At 40.8% G+C, this 24,422-nt stretch overlaps 3 protein-coding genes across 4 annotated transcripts in view; 2 read left to right on the top strand and 1 right to left on the bottom strand.

Annotated features, from left to right (window-relative positions):
* Positions 1-12,102, top strand: part of LOC135497657 (uncharacterized) — a 53,201-nt gene extending 41,099 nt beyond the window's left edge. The window contains exons 78-96 of the mRNA XM_064787490.1: positions 487-510; positions 742-858; positions 1,239-1,268; positions 1,509-1,547; positions 2,074-2,142; positions 2,899-3,015; positions 3,396-3,425; positions 3,666-3,704; positions 4,230-4,298; positions 4,657-4,794; positions 5,069-5,098; positions 5,527-5,550; positions 5,937-6,793; positions 6,939-7,011; positions 7,304-7,522; positions 8,310-9,785; positions 11,034-11,101; positions 11,365-11,583; positions 11,957-12,102. Coding sequence (XP_064643560.1) covers positions 487-510; positions 742-858; positions 1,239-1,268; positions 1,509-1,547; positions 2,074-2,142; positions 2,899-3,015; positions 3,396-3,425; positions 3,666-3,704; positions 4,230-4,298; positions 4,657-4,794; positions 5,069-5,098; positions 5,527-5,550; positions 5,937-5,965 — 755 coding nt within the window. The 3' untranslated portion in view covers positions 5,966-6,793; positions 6,939-7,011; positions 7,304-7,522; ... (2 more) ...; positions 11,365-11,583; positions 11,957-12,102. The remainder of the gene's footprint in view (positions 1-486; positions 511-741; positions 859-1,238; positions 1,269-1,508; positions 1,548-2,073; positions 2,143-2,898; positions 3,016-3,395; positions 3,426-3,665; positions 3,705-4,229; positions 4,299-4,656; positions 4,795-5,068; positions 5,099-5,526; positions 5,551-5,936; positions 6,794-6,938; positions 7,012-7,303; positions 7,523-8,309; positions 9,786-11,033; positions 11,102-11,364; positions 11,584-11,956) is intronic.
* A 1,313-nt stretch (positions 12,103-13,415) lies between these two features.
* Positions 13,416-18,034, top strand: LOC135497874 (uncharacterized). Its single transcript, XM_064787855.1, has 2 exons — positions 13,416-14,699; positions 15,899-18,034. Exons 1-2 carry the CDS (start codon positions 13,858-13,860, stop codon positions 16,476-16,478), a joined length of 1,422 nt encoding a protein of 473 aa, XP_064643925.1. The 5' UTR covers positions 13,416-13,857; the 3' UTR covers positions 16,479-18,034.
* Positions 18,035-19,356: 1,322 nt separating this feature from the next.
* LOC135497886 (major facilitator superfamily domain-containing protein 6-A-like) lies at positions 19,357-24,099 on the bottom strand. 2 transcript variants are annotated; one of them, XM_064787875.1, is made up of 7 exons: positions 24,043-24,099; positions 22,732-23,792; positions 22,131-22,438; positions 21,427-21,630; positions 20,991-21,110; positions 20,482-20,597; positions 19,357-20,073 (listed from the first exon to the last, which is right to left on the bottom strand). In XM_064787875.1, exons 2-7 carry the CDS (start codon positions 23,535-23,537, stop codon positions 19,948-19,950), a joined length of 1,680 nt encoding a protein of 559 aa, XP_064643945.1. In that variant the 5' UTR covers positions 23,538-23,792; positions 24,043-24,099; the 3' UTR covers positions 19,357-19,947. The 2 variants fall into 2 exon arrangements, with proteins under 2 accessions (XP_064643945.1, XP_064643946.1); XM_064787876.1 differs by lacking the exon at positions 24,043-24,099 and adding an exon at positions 23,921-23,937.
* Positions 24,100-24,422: the final 323 nt, after the last annotated feature.

Raw genomic sequence — 24,422 nt, 5'->3', positions numbered from 1 at the left:
CTGTAACGTGATTGGCTTCTTGATTTGTAACTGTACCTGGGACATTCTGCAGCCACAATCAAGCCTTATGAATCACGTTTGACCACCCTGCTATGACGTGCGTACTTTGCATGAGATAGCTAAGCTTTTGGTGGGTGGACCCAAATTCAGACCTCGATCAGCTGATTTTGCACGAACGGTTCCGTTGAGGCTAATGATTACTGCCGTTTTTTTCGGGACTATTATGGGCTCATTTTTAGCTTATTCTAAAGCAATGTCTACCCATCAGGGGTGTCAGGATTTTTATTACCTTTTCAAAATAATCTTGTAAACATCGATGTTCCTCTTTGAATTGATGAGTTCTAATGAAGTACTATGCATTTAAGTGCACTTTGCTGGTCCAAGAATAATTCAACGGTTTTATAAGTGGTGTGATGAATTTATCAACTGCATTGCACGTGCCTATCTTTTGTTGTGTTCGCCTGTCAATTTTTCCTTTTATTGCAGTTAAAGGTGGCAATGGAAATTCAGGTGATGAGTTCACTTACATGATGTAAAATAAGTTATACTTGATTTGCCGCGAGTAATTCTTTTATCACAATCATTATATTGTATTCGGTGTGTTAGTGCAGATCAAAATTTCACGTTGAGACAGAAGAGGACTCTCACTGACTATATTATTGATATATTTCGACCTGGGTATTAAATCTTGTCGAGTTTACGCTCAGTCTGTCAATGTCCGAACAAAACATGTAATTTCAGTCACCACCACGACAACGACCACGTCCAACCAATTCTCCGTGGGCCAGCGATTTGATATTAGTATGTTTGGAGGTCACTGTCCAAGCGGTACCAAGACCGTGGGGAAATTCTGTGAAGGTAAACACCCTAGAACATGCAGCGTGCACACACAGCGTTGTTCCGAACATTAAGTACCACATTGTTAACTAAGGGTATTGAAATACACTCTGAATTCAAACAGTGCTGTTTGGCAATCTCAAATTAACCCAAAAAATTCTACTGGAAATTGGTGGCTAAGATTTTGCTAGTAATAATTGTATGGATCAATAAAAGATTATATTGTACCAATAGAATCACTCGTAGCATAATGTAAGTCATAATTTCAAAATAACTTTAACAATAAAGAATAACTATTCTAACCATTTATTTTTATCATCATAACTTTTTGATAGGAATCGCCGATTTTGCTACATAAATGCAATACAACTTATTCAATATTTACTTATCTATATTTTCAGTCAATGATGTCAACAAGTTTCTTGCATGGTGTAAGTAGTTTTAACGAAGTCAGTTTTTAATTTTTGATAGTTACTCCCAACTCAATGGAGAGAGAAAATATAAAAATGAATATTGCAAACACAGATGGCCTGCAATAACTGTCCGCACAGAAGTAAATTATTCGTGTGAGTGCATTATTACGAGGTTTTCATGGTCCTGTGTGCCGGATCAAGTCACTTAGGGTGATAAAGTGCCTGCCCCTTAAATATTATTTTGTTTTCTCTCTCCAGTAAAGGTGAACGCCAAGGCTTACAACATTGAGTATCAGGGTATGTAAAAGACGACTTCCTTATTCAGTATTCGGTTGTTGTCACCAGAAGGATAATAGATGTATGATGTGTTTCGTAAATGTATCCCGGATGATGGAGGGTCTGAAACTACATTTAATTGGCACTTAACATCTTCAAAATCAAACACCCGAATCATACGATCCCAAAAAAAACACAACGTGTGCACACTATAACCTCAAACTGGCAATAATGTATCTTATAATTGAAAGACGAGAAGAAAGATAAAAAGTGATTCTTCAGAAATACATAGTACCTACAAATGGCATACTGAAGTTCCAGCGGTATTGCCTGTGTTGCCTTCGCCCATACCACTGAAGAAAAACGTGTTAATTTGCTGTATATCGCATGCCTCACTTTACGGTGCACCACAACAAAATTTGAGCTGATTCTGCCGTATGCAATGTCTAATATCTCTATGCGGTAAATGAAGCAGCATATTGTGAAACCGGCTTTATAGTTTGCAAATTTAAGCCTGCCTTCAGTTTATTTTTATTTTTTACCGCAGTTGAGAGTGCTGAGGAACCAGAGAAACCTGAGGAATCTGAGAAATCTGAGGAAATTAAGGAGCCTGCTGGTATGTTTGTATGAACTGTAACGTGATTGGCTTCTTGATTTGTAACAGTACCTGGGACATTCTGCAGCCACAATCAAGCCTTATGAATCACGTTTGACCACCCTGCTATGTCGTGCGTACTTTGCATGAGATAGCTAAGCTTTTGATGGGTGGACTCAAATTCAGACCTCGATCAGCTGATTTTGCACGAACGTTCCGTTGAGGCTAATGCTTATTGCCGTTTTTTTTCGGTGCAATTCTGGGCTCATTTTTAGCTTATTCTAAAGCAATGTCTACCCATCAGGGGTGTCAGGATTCTTATTACCTTTTCGAAATAATCTTGTAAACATCGATGTTCCTCTTTGAATTGATGAGTTCTAATAAAGTACTATGCATTTAAGTGCACTTTGCTGGTCCAAGAATAATTCAACGGTTTTATAAGTGGTGTGATGAATTTATCAACTGCATTGCACGTGCCTATCTTTTGTTCTGTTCGCCTGTCAATTTTTCATCTTATTGCAGTTAAAGGTGGCAATGGAAATTCAGGTGATGAGTTCACTTACATGATGTAAAATAAGTTATACCTGATTTGCCGCGAGTAATTCTTTTATCACAATCATTATATTGTATTCGGTGTGTTAGTGCAGATCAAAATTTCACGTTGAGACAGAAGAGGACTCTCACTGACTATATTATTGATATATTTCGACCTGGGTATGAATGCTTGTCGAGTTTACGCTCAGTCTGTCAATGTTCGAACAAAACATGTAATTTCAGTCACCACCACGACAACGACCACGTCCAACCAATTCTCCGTGGGTCAGCGATTTGGTATTAGTATGTTTAGAGGTCACTGTCCAAGCGGTACCAAGACCGTGGGGAAATTCTGTGAAGGTAAACACCCTAGAACATGCAGCGTGCACACACAGCGTTGTTCCGAACATTAAGTACCACATTTTTAACTAAGGGTATTGAAATACACTCTGAATTCAAACAGTGCTGTTTGGCAATCTCAAATTAACCAAATAAATTCTACTGGAAATTGGTGGCTAAGATTTTGCTAGTAATAAATGTATGGGTCAATAAAAGATTATATTGTACCAATAGAATCACTCGTAGCATAATGTAAGTCATAATTTCAAAATAACTTTAACAATAAAGAATAACTATTCTAACCATTTATTTTTATCATCATAACTTTTTGATAGGAATCGCCGATTTTGCTACATAAATGCAATACAACTTATTCAATATCTACTTATCTATATTTTCAGTCAATGATGTCAACAAGTTTCTTGCATGGTGTAAGTAGTTTTAACGAAGTTAGTTTTTAATTTTTGATAGTTTCTCCCAACTCAATGGAGAGAGAAAATATAAAAATGAATATTGCAAACACAGATGGTCTGCAATAACTGTCCGCACAGAAGTAAATTATTCATGTGAGTGCATTTTTACGAGGTTTTCATGGTCCTGTGTGCCGGATCAAGTCACTTAGGGTGATAAAATGCCTGCCCCTTAAATATTATTTTGTTTTCTCTCTCCAGTAAAGGTGAACGCCAAGGCTTACGACATTGAGTATCAGGGTATGTGAAAGACAACTTCCTTATTCAGTATTCGGTTGTTGTCACCAGAAGGATAATAGATGTATGATGTGTTTCGTAACTGTATCCCAGATGATGGAGGGTCTGAAACGACATTTAATTGGCACTTAACATCTTCAAAAGCAAACACTCGAATCATACGATCCCAAAGAAAAACAACGTGTGCACACTATAACCTCAAACTGGCAATAATGTATCTTATAAATGAAAGACGAGAAGAAAGATAAAAAGCGATTCTTCAGAAATACATAGTACCTACAAATGGCATACTGAACTTCCAGCGGTATTGCCTCTGTTGCCTTCGCCCATACCACTGAAGAAAAACGTGTTAATTTGCTGTATATCGCATGCCTCACTTTACGGTGCACCACAACTAAATTTGAGCTGATTCTGCCGTATGCAATGTCCCATATCTCTATGCGGTAAATGAAGCAGCATATTGTGAAACCGGCTTTATAGTTTGCCAATTTAAGCCTGCCTTCAGTTGATTTTCATTTTTTACCGCAGTTGAGAGTGCTGAGGAACCAGAGAAATCTGAGGAATCTGAGAAATCTGAGGAAATTGAGGAGCCTGCTGGTATGTTTGTATGAACTGTAACGTGATGGCTTCTTGATTTGAAACTGTACCTGGAACATTCTGCAGCCGCAATCAAGCCTTATGAATCGCGTTTGACAACCCTGCTATGTCGTGCGTACTTTGTATGAGATAGTATGTCCTGATTGATAGGCATATACTTTGGTATATATTTAATCCTGCTTGATAGGCATATACGTCTTTGAAATCGTGTCTGCTCAAATTGAGATGTCAGTCCCGACTATCGTGTCATGTGCATTTCTGTCGGTGATTTCTGGACTCTGTCATGGAGTTGTCATGGTTTATTACCACACAGCGACTTTAGATCAAATATCTAAACAAAATATATTTTTATATCAAGCTGGTTCCACAACATCTTACACTACTACAACCACTACTGAGGGCGGTAGCGGTTTTGCCGTCGGCCAGGACTTCCCCAATACTATGTTCGAGGGAACATGTGTATCCGGCACTGTAGCCAGAGGTAGCAGCTGTGTCGGTACGTTTAACTGCTGAAAGAGTAAAATAAACATTTTAAAAGTTCATTTGAAAATGTTTAGTGTCTAAATGTCCGTTAAACAAAGGAGTATTTCAGGATTCCAACGCAATTGTACAGACCACAGCTCTAATTCAAAATGCAAATCAAGACACTAATGACATGTTTGCAGGTTGGCGAAATAAATAGAAATACAATGAATATGTGTTTAGTAGGTAGGCCTAATATTCACATATCATGAGGTTTCATAAGTTCAATCCCAGGCTTATTTTTTCAGTCAATGATGCTGAGAAATTCACGGCATGGCGTGAGTAGCAATTCGTTCAGATCTCATATTACCTCTCTTTAGTCGATCAAGGTCGTCATTGTTGTCTAACGTCATTAATCATGTTAATTGCCACTAATAACATATCTGAAACCTAGGATTTATAACAGTGCGTGTGATCAGAGCAGGGAAATATGAATTGAAGGTTATGAAATTCCATATAATATTAAACGAATCTTCTAACATGTCTAATAGCCATTTTCTTATTCTTTTTATGGAGAAGTTGTCACGGAAGATAGTGTTTAACGGAATAGTCACGATAGATACCTTAATAGAAGGTGTTCAGTGTATTTCGTATAGCTGCTATACATGAATTTATCCGACTAGATTGTGTCCTTGGCCTAGGAGCCCAGGTGACGAGAGCCTTTGATTTTTGCTTCTCTAATTGCATTCCTCCTTTTAATTTTCAGTAAAGAAAAATGGAGAAAAATACGGTAGTATTTCTTGTCGACATAATAATGTCCTCTTTAGAATGGAAATGTTCATCTTAAATATAGAGAGAACGAATTTCCAAGATGTTTAAAGAAATCATCAAACAGCGTGCATGGTTGATCATTACCAATAAGCAAAGCATTTAAATCAAACGTCAACAGTGACAATGCAGCATTGTTGAAATAAACAGGTCTTAAAATATGCAATTGACCTTATGCTTATTCTAAAAGAAAGTGAGCACTTCTTAAAATTGAGATGTCTTAGATACGACAGATATCTTGCATGCAGATAAAATCAGAGTTTTTTCGGTGTTCTCGTCAAAATTGTAGGAAGATGTAAAGTTGACAATTTATCTTTTCATTAATGGTTTAAACGCATTATTTTCCAGGCATCTCGGTCTCCGAATCGAAGAAGTAAACAAGATTTCGACGCAATGCATAATCTAACAGCCGGATAGGCCGGGACTCGTAACGTGTTTTCTGTAGAATGATATGCAAACATATATAATAAACATAATATTCAAATAACGTCCATTGTTTTTCATGCTATCTCCTTGTATGCGGTTTGTCATGGATTTTATAAACATGCACACTAGGCACGTGGTAGTCTCTTTGTAGAATGTCCCAACTACTCCAACGCTTGGCCAATCTCCTGATACAGGGTCCTGTGGTCTTTATTTAATGCTGTAGAAAATACAAATGATTGCACAAGTCACTTATTTCACTTGTATTGAGTGGCAAAAACACGTTCGTATATTGCATCCGAGCCGAGACACAACCTTTGCGAGAACATGCTGTGCCTTTATACATTTTATGTATCTTACTGCATTTCTCCATACAGTGTGTGTGTATCAGAGGCATAGTCTTGTAGGAAAATGTCAAGTTGACAATTCATCTTTTCATTAATAGTACGTAAACCTGTACGTGAAAGGATAGCACTCTGAATAGATTTGCCCCCTGAACGAAATCGATCAAATAAATTATATGCATCTTGCTGCATTCCCCAAATATTCATGCAGTATTCGGTACATGATTCAGGCTTGCGATGTGCATGTCAGTTGCTCAGTGTACGAGAAGTGTTAGGATGGATCGAATATTCTAAGAGGGAACCACTTCATAGTGCAAATGCAACCACCTGCAACTTTCCAATCTCCATCGAATGCATATATTAATGATCCCCTGGGGGAATTGATCAGATAACTTAAAGAATTACAGATCATCAGACGTGAAAGAAAAAACGGTGCAGGTATGTATATTATCATTATAGAATTTAACCCTAATTCAGAGTCATCGTGAACGAAAATGCCACTAAGTTCCTCGTATGAGATTCTTGTTCCTGATTTACAATGGTTAGAATAATTGTTTTGTAACTTTTTTTCCTTTAAATTTAGAACTACAAGTAAATGCAGGCTCAGACCGGTATCCTGTTGGCGATTGCGTTTGCTGTTTTATCAAGAAAAACAGGTAAGAGCACGTGTATACTGATCAATCAAGCGTTTACGCCACACTTAAATCGGGAGGATCATCCATAAAGTTCAATGTATATCAGATCCCAAACGATTTAATTCGAACCCCCACGTCGTCCTAATCAGAATGAGGGTCTTTTACGGAAGGCACATACTGATTTCAGAAGCACATTGTGTAAGAACGTAAACAATGTCTCAAATTAGTATCTTCATGAGGTCGCCGATCTTGGGTGTGGCTATGAAATTACGACACGGTAAATTTCATGGCTTGTCTTTCTGTTTTATTGCAGCAAACGGATGCGCCAACTGGGACGAACAGCCCAACCACCAATATTTTGGTGGGAAGGAAGAGTCAGGAATCTCCGACGCTGAATCATGTAAAGCAGCTTGTGCAGATGGCTGTGAGGCGGTCGACTTCAACAAAACCTCCAGCAAGTGTTACCTGATCGATACGGTCGCGGGGAAAAAAGACGGAAGTAATAACGATGTCGACTCGTATGTTTGCAGCGGTAAGTTTATGCCTTTTAGCATGCTTAAATATACCTATCCAGCTGTTTGGTTTGAGGAATTGATACCGAACTGTATATATTGGCTGTCTCACCAAAACCGCGAGGGTGGAGCTAAATTGTAGACCAACACTCATCCCTACCCGAGCGGTTTTGGTGAACTCCGGTATTTTGCACCAACTTAAGCGGTTTTGGCTTGCCCAACCAAAACGAGGCTTCCTAGGCGCATAGCGCGTTTACACTGCGAAGTGCGGTTTATTTTAAATCCATGTACATGTACATGGGGTGAGATGATATGGTAACAATCTCAGAATATAGGCCACAAATCAATATAAGATTAATCTTTCAAAGATTTATCAGTTTGTATGGATGAGAAACCAATCTTATCCTCAGTTTTAATTTTAGATTTTTGAAGAGTGTGAGGGTGCAATATAATCTGCATATACATGTATATATACTGCGTCGATGAAATCAAGCCGGTTGAGCGAAGCCTGTACAAAAGGTTCATACATGTAAAAGGCTTAATGTGTAACAGAGGCACCTGCTGTAGGAATACGAATAGGTAGACTGCTGGTGTGTATTATTTCTAATATGCAGTAAGCTGCATGTGCTCATTGAAAGCATCACTTCGTAGTAATCGTTTGTCTTTCTACAAAAAGGAAAAAAGAAAAAGCTGACATAGCTTTTATTTCTAGTAGATGAACTGTCGTTGCGTCCAGTAGATTGATTAAACCTGACGAGTTTTCACAAGCAGATATATTGTTAATGCCAATTCTATTTTACATTTTAGGAGGGGATGACTCGAGCGGCGCTTCAGCAGATGACTCAGCTCCTGCAGATGACTCAGCTCCTGCAGATGATTCTGCCGGAGATGGCACAGACGCTGCTACCGACGACGGGGCGACACCGGCCTAGAGAGTACAAAATATAAATGTTGATGAGCTCCCATTGATTACATGTATTGCGCTCCGAAAAATGAGCTGTAAAAATGTATTATGAAGATAAAAAAGGGCTTTGACATTAACATATCTCGTTGTTATTTGTTTGAAACAACACTGAGGGGCGCGGTATGATGCTTCGAGTGAGTGCGAGTAATGATTCCCGATTCGGTTCCTACTGTCACGTTTCTAAATAACTCAGTGTGGTATCCAAAGTAATGCACTTGTTGCGGGACACCTGGAGTTGATCAAAAACCGGGTCATGTGTAACTGCAAAAAAAATTCCTGCTAGTGTTATTAAGGTAGGAATGGACCTTTTGGGAGTAATGCCTGCCACTCGAAATACAGATATTTTCTTAAAAAATAAAATCTAGATAAAAAAACCCAACACAATAGATTATACTTTAACTATCAGTGCCCATTAAAAAAAATTTTGACACCTCATTAACATTTTAATTACATGTAGGTTGCTAATCTCCAGTAACACCTGTTAAGTCTACGGTTAACTGAACATATTTCATTATAATATACATGTATGCGTCTGGGGTGACTGGGCGTCGGGGGTGGAAAGAAGGTTTCATATCCCTTGGAAAGAATCATTCCTATGCTCTCAGGATGTAAAGTACATGTATCATTTCCTTGTACTCTGAGTATCCATACTGGTCTGTTGAGGACAAAGTCGAAACATTACCGCGTAAATCCTTTTAAAACTACACTGCGAAGGTAAATATCCCAATTAACCAGATGTCCTTGATAGGGGAGTTTCCTTTTTTACCGCAATGGCACTTTTAAACGACTGACTATAGGTTTTGTATACTTATTGCACTTTTAGTGTGGCGGTTTGTCGGAACGACTGAATAAAGAAAGACACGTTTATAATAAATGTATATAAATTTTTCGTCTTCCATCGACCATATGTCACTCTGACGACTAGGCATTGTATACAATGGTCCCAATCACCATAATCTACTTTCGAGACATGTCCATTTGAGAAGGATTCATTAAAATCTATTAAATATAATCAAATGACTATAATTATGTCCCGTTTTATAATAAATGTATATATATTTTTCGTCTTCCATCGACCATATGTCACTCTGACGACTAGGCATTGTTTACACTGGTCCCAATCACCATAATTTACTTTCGAGACATGTCAATTGAAAAAAATTCATTAAAATCTATTAAATGTAATCAATGACTATAATTATATCCCGTTTTTAACAGATGTGGAAATTAATTAGAGATTCGTTATAAACCCTCCTCTCCTCGTCAACGTTATTAGCATTTCGGAACCCGAAAGAGCAACGTCCATAGTCTTCTCTCAGGTAGGTGTAAACAAATTTGTACATTTCAGCAGTACCACACAGGCAGGACCCTGTCGATTTCGGTGAATTTTCAGGCACACAGGCGGTTTTTACTGCCCGGGTTAAATATCAGAGTTTCCCTTCTCCTAAACTGGCTGCTGACCGAGGCTAAGAACGCCAGTCTCCAATCCCCAAGCTTCAAGCTTTGAGCTTTGATCAATCAATTTCTCCTGTCCTTTGCCTCAGGGAATAGGCTCGTCCCCAGCCTGCCAGTCTTAAAGTTAAGGTTGTAGTTATTTCGTCTTACAGCTCGGTCTCTCTCCGGGCACTTGGCATTTTCCCTCTGCCGCTAAGTTCTTCCTATTGCTACAGAACACTTTAACGAAATGGGTTTAGATGTGAAAATGCTGGAAGAGATCACAAGGATCTGGTTACCTTTCACAACATAACACGTTAACTGTTGACACCGAGCGTCGTTCCAACGGAATTCTTCTTCTTCTTCAGCGTTCAACCTGCCTAAGTAAAACTTTATAATAAGGTGCTTTGTATAGGCATTTTAGGTTGTGAATGCGTGCGTACCCGGTTAGACGCCAGTATGGCCGGTGCGCTCCGTCTTCGGTCAGGTTTTATATCGGAGTTTCCGTCTCCTAGTCTGGTTGCCATAACCCGGCTGAAGAGCCTAGACTACCCGGTTACCCCTAGGTGACCAGTCACATGTGTGTCTAGTTACCTGGGAGACATAGTTTCCGCTAGGCAATGCTAGGGGAAACCTAGTCGGCCGTTGACCCTATGACGAGCTCATCCGCCCTGAGTGACTAGTAACCTTGATTTCTAGTCACCCACCTGAGACAGGTGGCACTGGATTACAGGGCTACCAGTGGCAGGTAGCTAGCCTGACCTGACCTGAAATGATAACCGGAATGATAAATCATTGACAAAATATTTGGCGTACCGTATATGCACACACATTTTCAGTGCCAGGGTAACATATTTCGCATTTGGCCCAACTAGGTGAAGTTACAGGAGAAATCAACTTTACGGAACCTTAACATTAACTGTAACGTAGCTATTCGACGCATTTTTATGTCTAGTGCGTTCGAGAGTTAATCATACGCCTGTATTTTAATACATGCCCCAATAAAATTCGAAAAATCTAAAAGGCAAGGCTAAAGAGCTGAGAAGACTTCCTCTTAGACCTGGTACCCACGTCGAACCTCTTCAAATGCAATAAATCGGTTGACTCACTTTCTCTTTTTATTTTCTTGCCAGCCAAGATCTCACCATGAATCGCTTTGCATTGTCTGTCTTCCTGGCAATTGTCCTGATTAGCAACCTGGGTAAGTCACATAGAATTTCCGATTTAACTTCAAGAAATCGCTTTAATTAAATATATTACAAGGGTCTTTTAAGGAAGGTACATACTGATTTCAGAAGCATATTGTATAAGAACTTAAACAAGGTCTCAATCTATTATTTTAAAGAGGTCGTCGACCTTGGGTGTGGCTTTGAAATTACGACAAGGTAAATTGCATGGCTTGTCTTGTGGCTATGAAATTACGACAAGGTAAATTGCATGGCTTGTCTTTCTGTTTCATTGCAGCCAACGGATGCGCCAAATGGGAAAAGAAGCCCAACCACCAATATTTTGGCGGGGTGGAAAAGAAAGGAATCTCCCATGCTAAAGCATGTAAAGCAGCTTGTAAAGCTGGGTGTGGGGCGGTCGACTTCAACAAAACCACCCACAAGTGTTACCTGATCGATACGGTCGCGGGGAAGAGTCAAAGACATAATAAAGATGTCGACTCGTATGTTTGCAGGGGTAAGTTTATGCCTTTTAGCATATACTAGTTCAGCTGTTTGGTTTGAAGAATTGATACCGAACCGGTGGTATTGGTTGTTTCAACAAAACTGCGAGGTTGGAGATAAAACCTAGACCCACACATACCTCTTCCCGAGCGGTTTTGGTGAGATTGTCAATGACGACAGTCATGACAGTGGGTTATCAATATTCTAATCTAAAAAACCCTAATGAATGATGTGATTTTAAGAAAAAAAAACTGACATAGCTTTTATTTCTATAAGATTGAAGACTAAATATGCGGGCACATGAACTGTCGTTGCGTCAAACATAACGAGTTTTTCACAAGCGGATATATTGTTAATGCCAACTGTACATGTATTTTACATTTTAGGAGGCGCCAAAGGTGGCAAACACGGTGCTAAAGCCTAGAGAGTACGAAATAAAAATGTTGATGAGCTCCCATTGATTACATGTATTGCGCTCCAAAAAATGAGCTGTAACAATGTATTATAAAGATAAAAACGGCTTTGACATTAACATATCTCGTTGTTATTTGTTTCAAACAACACTGAGGGGCGCGTTGGATCCCTCGAGTGAGTGCGAGTAATGATTCCCGGTACGGTTCCTGCTGTCACGTTTCTAAATGCTCCACATGCACCAACTCAGTGTGGTAATCCAAAGTAATGCACTTGTAACGAGACACCAGGAAGTGGAGCTTCAGCTAATCTCAAAGAGGTAGTCTCGGAACATCAGTTTTCATTTGGAGGGCTATGGATGTCCCATCTGACGAAATGGTGAGACACCTTCAGATCTCGTCCAAGTTGAGTCTCACATGAATTGGAAGAACAACCACATCAATAGACATCTGGTTGTACACTGCCAGGGCTGTTGTTGTCTGTCATTGGACAATGTCAGGTTGTGCCATTGCACTATTAGTTGGTGTCGTCCAGAAATAAAAAACATGGACAACCACACAGCGACACACCTGGTTGTGACGTTGTCCAATAATGTTGTCCGTCACATCACAAGCGACACCATACGGTGATTCTTGCTCGACCATTGTGTGCGAGAACCACGTGAGGGCTGATGATGCAGGAGGGATTGACGAGTAATAAGCAACTGGAGACTGGGGAATGTGAATGATTAATTAGGTATCAAGCGCGACCCCATTATGCTCTTTTGACATATGCTGATTTCCCCCACCTATTGAGTCAGGAGTGCAATGGAAAATCTTTCTGATCACGTGACTAGCGCGACTGGTGTCGGTGGCGTCGTTGGTGACAGCGCACCGACGAGCACGCCGCCATTTGTGAAGAGACACACTGGAATAAACAACACAAGACAAAGCATCCTCGTCATCAGCATCATGAAAGATGGCTTAACACAGGAGGCAAACACAGATAAAACTGGCGGCTTGTCACAGTCAAAGAATGGTGGGGATGTACCTTTTCATTGTTCGGTCGAATTAGACAATTTTCCTACTATATTCATAACATGACGACCACCAGTGAAGTGTAACCACAGCATGCTCTAGCCGGTAGTCACTATGTAAAAAATACATCCAATGATCGTTGTGACTCTACGTGTGCGTTAGTGCTATGTTGGCCGCACAATTTCAAATGTATAGTATAACTGCGCAATATGATTATAAGGCAATCTACTGTCGTATCCTGTTTCTGCGCATACCTGCTTATCCCCGTCTTCGCCAACTGTTGCTCAGTGCAGGCTTTATCATCTATTGCACACGCTCAGCTGGGTGTTGTCAATTCCATGTAACACGTGGCTTTGCGAATGTGATCAATAAACAACCTCAGCCCAGCGTGTAATCGAAATCATTAAAGTAATCATTAAAGTATTGATTCGGAACGGAGATTTAGCACAGCGGTAAGGTGTTTATACGTACTGGAGCCAAGGTTGACGTGATGATATCATTGTATTGGTTATCAGTTATATGGATTGATCGACATAGATGCGTGGAGGGAGAAAATGTATTTGATGTGAAAACTGTGAACGCCCTATGGATATGTAAACAAGGTAGAATAATGTCATGTAAAGCTGTGGTGTGAGACTATGATTTCAAAGCGGCGATAACATGCAACATGACCATGTAGGGATGTAACTTGAATTTATTCTGTCACGTATTAGACAATACTCGCACTAGTTCACAGCAGTGGAAACTACAAGACCCATTGCTCATACGGATATTCTTTCCACACGCGAAAAAGTAATCGTTATTTTTTTGCGTCGTGGATTATCAGATGCTTTAGAATATCGTCATTTGGATTGGTATGAATGAATATATTCGTTATGGATAAAACAACCGAAATTGTGTGCTGCGTATTCGGTTTAGTGTTAAGTATTGTCATGGTGAGCAGTTCAAATTTCCTCGAAGTATCAAATAAGGACTATCCCATGCACGCTTCGTCCTATAGGCTGAAAAGAGCGATAGAAATAACTCCTAATTCTGGTGTATATCGCTGTAATGAAGACGTCAGCAGGTCGTGTGTTTGTGCTGGATGTCCAAGCATAAGCGGAACTGATCAGTGCTGCATGCATGTGCACAACATGTCGGCAATAGTTCAGGGAGTCGTGGTCAGGCTGCTGCGATTTGACGTAAAGCAGTTTGATGGTGATTTGGAGATAAAATTCCGAAAGGTCGTTCGAGACAATATTATAAACTATTGCAGTTTGAATGCAACTAGATTGACATATTGTGGTTTTGGTGTTAATGACAGCGTGTCAAAAACGGTGCGGCTTGAGGATGTCGTTATCATCGAGGTATACGAATCGGAAAATTACACCGAATCGGTTGATAAGTATAAGATTTTCAGGGATTTAAACGTCGTGGTACTCGTCTACAAAACCACCTCTCCATCTGGTACCAGCCGGCGAAAACGAGCCGCTCAATCAAGTCAAACGCACACCTACGTTTCACAAAATGCCTTAAAAACGTTGATGATCAGTAGCATTAGTTCGATGGAAAGAGAACTTGGCGTAAGAATTGGAGTGATTTGGCTTTGGGACCCAATACCGAAGCCGTTTACACAGACAGAACTTGCAGGGATATCAATCGGAGGGATCTTTGCCTTTCTTTTTCTCATGACATGCTGTTGCTCCATAAAGCGAATTATAACGTAAGTTTATCAATACTGTAAACCAAAAAGAATCAAGCCTTTTTTATTTTTGCTAACAGTCTCTGTTGAAAAACTGATGATTATATTTTTTTCATATCTTATATTTTAATTGACACTATCAGGGCGGAAATTTTAGAAAAGTGCTCTTTTTAGCTAGTCAGGAATGAAAACGAAATTTTTAAGGGAGCAAGCAGTTTAGAAAGGTTTTTTCATCACTCGAGAAAACAACATCAACACCGGATAAGACGATAGAGTTAATATTTTTTTATGCCTTATCATATTTCGACGGATATACATGTAATATGCGTCTTAGCATTGATTAACCCCTTCATGGCCTCATTTATTCATGCTACCAATCAGAGACTACACCAATTTGCGAATTGAAATGATAGAATCACTGAAGTTTGATAAAATTAATAAAAAGATAGACAAATGATGAAATCACCGCCTTCTAGATACCGATTTATTGATTGCTTTGTGGGAAAACTCTTCCTGGAAGTCATTCGCAATCGATACCAATGTGTTTGTAATGCTCCCCGTGATTATCGAAAAAAGGAAAATGTTGACGACCTCGTTCCCAGAAAGTCTCAACGCAACACTAACATCTGGAATCGACAACTAAATTACGTAGTAGTGCGTTAGAGAAATAGGTACTATCTTCCTCATGATATGTCTTAGTTAACGCCCTTCGGCGGATGGATGAACGTTAAGGTATTTTTTAGCAAAGCATTATGTGCTGACGTCCCACGTGTTTTCTCACTTCTTCTTAAATATAATGTTGGATAATAATATAGAGTTAACTTATTTTGATATTTCAAGACAATGTTTGAATATTCGATTATATGTGATGTGATTCTATGACTTACTTGCAGTTAATAACACATGCTTATGGCGTGCAAGCTGCCGTTTCAATGCGATCAATCTGTTCAGACAGTCGTACACATCAAATTGATGAATGCAACTCCTGTTCGTGCTAAACAGTAATTTGCACTGTAAAAAATTTAAAACTGTAAAATTTTGGTATGATAGTGAAAACTGCATTTTTGAAGCCAAACACATATTTTTCCTGTAAATATCAGTCAAATCATCTGAAAATTTTACCCACTCTCTTCTTATCAATATTCTTCGTGACGATGCGTTTGCACGCCTTTTGTTTCATTTGAAAAATACGCCAATGGAATTGTTCCTTATACTTGCAGGGACAGACGACGTATATTGAAGAAGAGGCGCGATCGCAAAGCTATAGAAGAAGCATTGAGAGCCGCATCGTTTGATCAAGAGATGGAGGCAACTGTAAATACCATAAGTAATGGTCGCCTTCAGCATGAGTTATCGGATGACGACGATGGAACACCTGAGGAGCACACCATTGAAGCCACAGTGCACCAAGCGTATTCAGAACACTATGTAAATAACGGTAACTTAATGGGCAAGGGTTCACGGCAGTATAGCAACACAAACTCCAAACGGGACGCCAGTATTACATCAGACCATGACGTCATGAAAAACGGACTCACCAAAAATGGGATTACACGTGCTAATCAGAATGAAAAACCTCGGCTAGGGCCGAGGTTGTCTTATGAATTGGCTGTCAGTAGTTATTTTACAAATGTCAATAATAATAAGGTACCTCAGAAACGGACTCGTTCCCATGACAGAATAATACATCCCGCAGATTACATAGAGGGTGGAGACGAAACATACCATTATTATGATGACGTCACTGATTTCAACGGTGCTGCAGTTAACGCGGGGTTTGAGCACAGCGTGCACGACTGACTGAGGAAGTATGTGAAAGAGACTAAACAGCCTGAACATCCTACTGGTATGACCGAAAGCGAACAAGCCATGTATTTTTGATAATGCAGTGTTTCGTGTGATATTTGTCGCATGCAGCGAAGGTAAACTACTGTGATTTTTGCCTTTGTTAAACCGACATTACGTAATGAGTTTTTGTACATGTAGGACGATATTTTGACTCAAATTTAAGGTAAACCTGGTTAGTGTTGCAGAAGTACCTTGAGCAGTCTTCTGCGGGTGTGGCCTGTTCTCCGTATTCAATGTTATTGTACGAATCACTTAATTTTGCGCATAACTCACAATATTCGGCAAATTGTAACATTTAAATTGTCTTGAAATCACTGTTCGTCTTTTTAAAATCATAGCCAGTTCTCGTCATTTTATAAATAGCTGCCGTTATTTTGCTGCGCTTCCTATTTATCGTACGACCACCTCACAATATTCATAAGTGGCCGAAAACCAGTTGCTTGTGTTGTATTTTGTTCAGGTTGTAAAGCAACTCGGACCCATTGGGCCCAAAACATCAATCGAATTCTTATAGGAATGTAAGATAGGTCTTATTAGTTTCTTATACATGCAGAAGTGTTCAATCTTTACAAAGAATAATATATTGTAAGATTCATTTTAAACTGAAAAATATCTTGACTTATGTAAAGCTGTAAGCATCTTATTTCGACTCAAATGGGCGTCGATTCTGATTTAATGCCGACTCCGGACAGGCATGGTGGTGAACGACGATATGAGGGCATGTAGGTCAGGTTCGGTTGCGTTTACCAACCGACGAAGCACGAAGTACAAAAGTCTGTCAAGTCATCATGTCCTGAGATAATTCACTTCCACGACAATTGGAAGTTATCTTCTATACCTAGTCGTACAGGGAATCGGGGAAATTCGAAATAATGTCGTCGATTACCTAAGTACCTAAGTATATACACATATTTCATACTTCGTCGTTCGTAGCTCACGTAAAGGGTTGCGAAGCGACGACCGAACAATGGTGGGGGCTTCACACAAATGAGGTCATTTAAATACCTATATTTTACAAACGTAGCAATGCACTAGCACTACATATATTGTATTGAGTAAAAAAAGGCATTGTATATAATATGTGGTTAAGATTATATCCAAATTCAACTAAGTCTAAAGTCGTGACGCAGACAGATGTGAGAATCATCGTCGAGAGTAAGTATTGACTAATCGATGGATATCCTATGACACACTATTGAACAGCAATTAGGAATATTCATCATTGATTTCTCCAATCGGTTCAAGTCCAGGTCAGCTTGTACACGACGTGAAATTTAGCGACACCATCGGGGGCATTGTTAAGATTGATGAAAACATAAATACCACGCGTACGTCACTGCCCACCAAGATATTTTATTGGAAATCAGTGCGTGTGCGTGTGGGGGGAGGGCGAGTAATACATCAAGGGAAGATTACTTAGCAAGAGTACTTTAAGCCAATGATTGATTAAGATTATGATTATGCTCACAACTGATAGCCTAACATTGTTGTTACAATAAAGATTTATTGCCGACTGTTACAAATACTGTGTTTTTTTCTTCTTTGTAATTGCAGCGATCACGTTATCTTTATTACCATTCCCATCCCCCGCCCGTATTTACATGTGGGTCATAGATTGAATTACTAATGATTTTGCCGCTTGACCAACAGCTCCAGGGCAGAGGTGATTCAAACAAATATTCTGGTTCCGGTATACATGTATTTCTTTCGCCCCTGAATCTTGGCCAGTTACACAGTCTCCAGTCCCTGGGGATGACAGGATTGGTGTCGGAAAATCTGTTGTTAAGTTAAAGTGATCCTAAACTAATACCGGCTAGCTGCGATTTTGGCCTCCGCGGCAACAACGTACATGCGGCCGAGATAAATCGGTGGACATATTCCTGACCGAATCAGGCAACGAAAATGGTTAACAGAAATATATTTCCTGTTCACAAGTTCCCCGTTACCCACAGTGGTCCTATTCTTTGAGGAAGAGGGAATAGGCCTAGGCCTGGACTGTTGTTGAATATTTGCATGGCGGGGAAAGGACACTTTAACTTTGCAGCACCTGGATATGAAGACGCTAATTGAAAAAAATTCTGGGCTATACTGTCTGAGACATTGTAATGTCATCCAGCTGTAGCGTCTGGAGCGAAAGACGGGGTAAACTTCCGTCGTTAGTAAAAAGAGAGTTAAAAAATTATCTAGGCCAGATCTAAACTAACGTTCGTTCAAAACTAGAGGCCTGGTTCTAAAGCGCCCAGCAATCGAGCGATTTAAATCGCTGCGACCTGCCGTTGCTACGCGTAACAGAAAGTTCCTCGATCATCTGCCACGCGGGTAGAACAGGTTATCGCAATCGCTGGTTGCCACAGGTGCCTATGGCTACGATAACCACCGCAAGCGAGCGGTTTTTGTAGCATCTTTGCAGGGCTACCCTCGGATTTCTCGAAGTGGGCAAAGATATCATATTTTTCTGGAGTGTCACCATCCATCCTATTTTTGATGTGATACCTCTCGAAGAAAATAAAGCACACAAACTTCTAGTAGGTCTTTTCCCAACATCAACAAAGGGAACTCCAGTCAATTTTGAAAAAGTTTTTACTATTAGCTCCAGCTTTTCTTGGTCGTTTCAACAATTTTCCCGAGGGGTCGTTCTCTGTGTATCCCGGAATGATGTAATTCCGTTACCTCCTCTGGTCGAAGACATTTTCAGACTCCTAATAATCACGCAAATGAATCATAAAACAACAGTATAAAGTTTGCCAAGGATGCCTTTTGTTCGATTTCTTTGGTTCCCACAATGTCTGTAGGTCAGCTATTAAAAATAAAGAATGTAATAAAACAAATAAGAAGATGTGCATTTAATTATCTTTACTTCCGAATAGGACGTTCCACGGGCCTACACACATTAGTGAAAATTACCTCAAGAGTCTCGCCACAATAGAGTGGTTGAGATACGCTAGCAGTAAACCTGGGGAATACAAGCTCGCAACGTCACTGGCGTTGATATGCAAGATCAGAACATATTATATGGTCCATTGGCAAAATTACCCGCCCCGCATTGAGGTGCCCGGCAGGCGGCCGGGCATTACGTCTGCTTTGAGGAATGGAAGGCGGCATGATGTTCACATATCACTGTATGACGGTGTGAAAGGAGTATTAGGTCTCAGGAAACGACGTCCTAGGAAAGAACATATACTACGTTTGCTAGACTAAAGTTAATTGGTTTGCACAAACCTTTCATTATTTTGCCCCCCACCTCGCGTTTAAAAGAACTCTTGCCTACCCCAATACATGCACAAAGTCTAATCAAAGGGTCATCATGGGAAATCAAGACAATATTGACCCCACGAAACTGCTCTCATGGAGGTCGATAGGCCTTTAATCGGCAAGGGCAAAGAAACGTAATGGTAGATTCTCCAGCAGCGGATCTCTTGAATCAGCTCTGAGCCCAAATGTTGTCGCTGTCGTCACTATCACCCGTCTCGTGTATCTTTTCCAAGTCTTGGGCCGAGACTGAGAACTCGGCTGGGAAATCGGGCTGGACGAGAGGACGCTTGGTCACCTGGAATGATGGAAAAATGAATCTCATCACCAGGGGTTATGTACATGTACATGTATTCCCCCTCGTGCACTCTTAGAAATAAAGTTTTTGAGTTTCTGAAAAACCTTTGGGGGATCCTTTGGCTCAGGATCCTTTGGCCAAACTTATCCTTAAAGGAGCATTGCAAACCCCAGTCGTCCCCAGACTAACTTATACAGCAGGGCCCTATGGGTGTTAGCTGCTAACGTTGGCGTTATTTTCTCATGCTAATGAAGAAATTACGCCTAGTTGGGCTTACGCTGGAGTTTGTCGCCAAAGCCGATTGGACAACTGGGACCTGAGTAGGTATTGAATGCTGCCAAACCTCGACAGTACGATCAGCGGATTTATCCACCAATAAAAACTATCAAGGAAGTGGTGAGTTCTTACCAAATGTGTGACCAAAAATACTAATAGAACACAGACTGTTGCGAAGGCGAAATAAAGGAACGTCGTCGGAGCTCCGTAGTTGGTAATCAGGAGGCCGGCCAGTTGGCTTCCAATCGCTGGAACGGGAAATATGAAATGTGGATTAAGACAATAGAGGAAGAGCAACTTGGCGTAACCAGTGAAAACCCCTCTACAAGAAAAGCTAAACGAGCACTGTACTCGCATGGTTGGGGCGTCATCAGTATTTGTATACGGTACACGCTGGAAGCAGTGGTGTTGGCCTCTTCCCTTCCCCCAACGGAGAGAGAAAAATATGACGGCGAAATCGGGAACCAACATTTGCTTTAACAGTACAGTAGTTTCCGGGGAATAAATAGAAGTTACCATAGAGGAATCAAAGTAAAGGACTCACTTATGATTCGCCATCTGTGTCCGGTGATTAAGTATATGGGGCATTCTCACAATTAATCATATGATTGATATTATTTTTTGTGATAATCGTTACTCACCTAATCCAAGTCCTGCCAGAATCCCGTACAGGATTCCTGTTATGGAGGCAAGAGCCTTGTTAGCCGTTGATCCGCAAACAGAGAAAGTCGAAGAAGCCCACACCAACGAAAAACTTATCCCTGAAAAACATCAGAATGAACGATTTTGTGAACAAGATCAAAATGACCTTCGCGTTCATGTCATGTTCAACGCTAGGTGGCGGCCACGCCGACTTACCGGCGGTGAACATCAATCCTAAAGTCGATGGCTGACACGCACAACGACGGTAGATCGGCATGGGTGTCTTTTGATGATACTTCCACTTCCACCAACCACGCCTATAGTGTCCCAAATACCTACTTGGGGGCCAAGCATGGTGGCAACGCAGCGGGAAAGCGCAATGTTTTTCCTCTACGTGGAATTAAGCCGATAAAATGTGATGCTTCATTTTCTCACCTTGTAGTAACTCCGTCGGGACAGCCAGCCATGGCTCGGTCAGGTAACCATAGATGATAAACCTTAGACTGTAGCAGCTCAATGCGAGCACCAACATGGCTGCACAGCCATGTTTGGTGATGAGCTTGGAGACGGTCAAGAATCCGATGACTTCCCCGATTGAGGACGCAGCGGTCGCCAAACCAAGCTGGGTATAGGTCGCGCCTGGTTAAGAAACAAATCGTCATTGTGAAATTGAAATCTAGCTTAGTCGGCGACTTCGTGTAACTTGATCCGATCTACCTCGCTCCTACCTACAGATTACCTTTAAGAAATTTCCCCTTTAACAAAATCGTTTCTTTCGTTGATATTGATATTGCAAACACAATGAACGAATCATAAACACATCCTAATTCTTGGCCGTCTAAATATATCAAGAACGTAATGTGGTTTTTTTTGAACTGCCCTACATAATAAAGCTGAAAATACTCTGATGGCAAAAAAGCTATCAGACATTGATTTTTTAGATTTAATTGTATTAATGTGATCGCTAAATTTGAAACAGCAAACGTTTTAAGCAGCTGTATTGCAACTGGATCATTTAATTGGCATTATTTTATTTCAGGAGGTGCAACAATCGAGAGGCCGGTTAACTGCGTCCGGAGTGTAGTCTTTGCGTGCTGGAGCACTGACCAAAGTGCATTAGCGAAGGACTAGGCACTTACCTATGTTGTGCAGGTGCCAATAGAGAAAGGTCCACATACAGCCCATGGCTATTCCAAAATACAGCGCCGTTGCTATGAAGGAGCCATAGGAACAGGAAGCCAACATCTTGGATACCAAGGTCACCTTGTACTCATGGCAACGGAGATCGGTCATGTGAAAGCGGACCTGGGTTGCTACGAGAAAGGCGAGCAACAAGAAGAGTTCTGCCACGCAAAAGGCCGGGAGGTAGCGCTTCAGTTCTGTTCCGATGTGTGCTGGGCCGATAGAGGGAGCGACATGGGTGAGGACAAGGCCTACAAGGGCGCAACTGGAAGACAACGTTGGTCAAATGTATGTACTGATGAGAACGAGTAGGAACATTTAGGAAATTAACAGTATGTAAACCTTAGATTACACCAGCTCATACCAAAAGTTTGTTTTCTAATAAAAGCCCAACGATAAAATAAGCGATGATGTTGCTGCATCCTTCAGTTCCCTCTAAATGTCATAATGTGGTCAGTGTCTCATTTTTGGGGCTAAAATTTCAGTTCAGCTTTAAGGGAATCGACTTCAGTAGGTATATGAACCAACTACATGTATATACGAAAGTATTGTGTTTACCTCATGCCATGGCCAAATGATCCCATGGTCCTCTGTAAACCCCATTGACTGGTGTCCGGGCCAAGCGACTGCAATGCCACCGCGTCAGCAATTGGAAACACGGGTGCAAGCAATATCTGCATGGCGCCAAAACCGATCAAGAGACTGATGAACACGAATCGCCTCTCCTGATTGGACACATTACTTTCAAATATCTCCGACAGTGATTGGTTGACATTGGGTGTCTCCGTTGGCAAGGAAATGTCAGATGGCTGCCATTTTGCTTTGGGACCATATTCCGTATTCCCACCATTCTTTGACTGAGACAAGCTGCCTGTTTTATCTGTGTTTGCCTCCTGTTTTAAGCGATCTTTTATGTGCTGCCGATGAGGATGCTTTGTCTTCTGTTTACTCCAGTGTCTCTTCATAAATGGCGGCGTTCTTGTCGATGCGCTGTCACCAATGACGCCATCGACACCAGTCGCGTTAGTCAGGTGATCAGAATGATTTCCAGCCGAGACTTCGTAGACGTCTGCTATAAGTGGACACAGGAACAGAAACGTAACAAACAAGATCCAACTCAAAATAGAAATCAATGTTATCGATCTCCTGCAGCGGTATTTATCCGCAATCCATCCCCAGACTGGACAGAGTATTGCTGACACTAGGGGGCGCACCCCGATAATGGCGCCAATCTGGTCAGCGCGCATGCCCAGGAACTTGAGGTAGATGCTCAAGAATGGAACCACAGCACCGATGGCGGCATAAAGGAGAAGGTAGAAGGACTTTGAAAGTGTTCGGTGTGATGAAGCAAAGGGGTTAGGCATACTGCTCAAGTCAATGGGTGTTAAAATTTGACTGGGTCAATTACTGAAAACCACCTGTCAATTCATTGAGATCCGAAGAGGTCCTCTTATCCAAACGTCACTGGTTCAGCCGTTTGCCCTAACATCAGAGTGTATCTTCCAAGCTAGAGTGGATTATTCCAATGCGGAATAGCCTTTCACTTTCGATTGCAAGAGGGTCGTCTTAACTGTCACGTAGGGTTAAGGATAACTATCCTTCTTGCGTAATGGTTCCACCTGGGGGATAAAAAGGTTTACATGTAGAGCATACGCTACATCAACACCGGTTCCATTATCTTATCGAAACCAAACAATCGAAGGATAGCGCAAGAAAGGACCGCCATTTGGAAATGTTCCACACTGACATATTCAAGCATTGTTGAGAAAAACCGGGAAGAAATAGCAAAAATTAAGATCCACTGCAGCAGGCCTTTCGCGCAGGGCGTGCGAAAGATCCACTGCAGGCCTTTTTGTTGGGCGAACTTACCCCAATCAGTTTCTTCGACATTCAGTATTTGGTTCTTCAGCTGTGTACATTTGTATATGACGAAGTGTGGAGCAGTGGATCGATACAACGCAACATCTTTTATTGATATCGTTGATGGAAGACCACATATGCGACCCACCTTTTGTTTATTTCATAGATCTTAATATGCAAATGGGCTTCAGACACACAGGTTAAAGACCAACTCCAATCGTTCAAATATTTGAAAACTGAACTTGAATTCGAAGATTTCCAAATGTTTTACGCCATGTATAAAAATCACTTTTAAAAATCCCGTTGCGTAGACCGATATACAAATACTATAAACAATAAGTTTCAGCGCATTTGCGTGTATAATAACTGTAATACGGCAATGTTTATTT

Source organism: Lineus longissimus, chromosome 13 (genome assembly GCF_910592395.1).
Source record: "Lineus longissimus chromosome 13, tnLinLong1.2, whole genome shotgun sequence".
Classification (NCBI taxonomy): Eukaryota; Metazoa; Nemertea; class Pilidiophora; order Heteronemertea; family Lineidae; genus Lineus; species Lineus longissimus.
The sequence above is the reverse complement of the archived record's forward strand: the minus strand, read 5'-3'. Positions and strand labels throughout refer to the sequence as shown.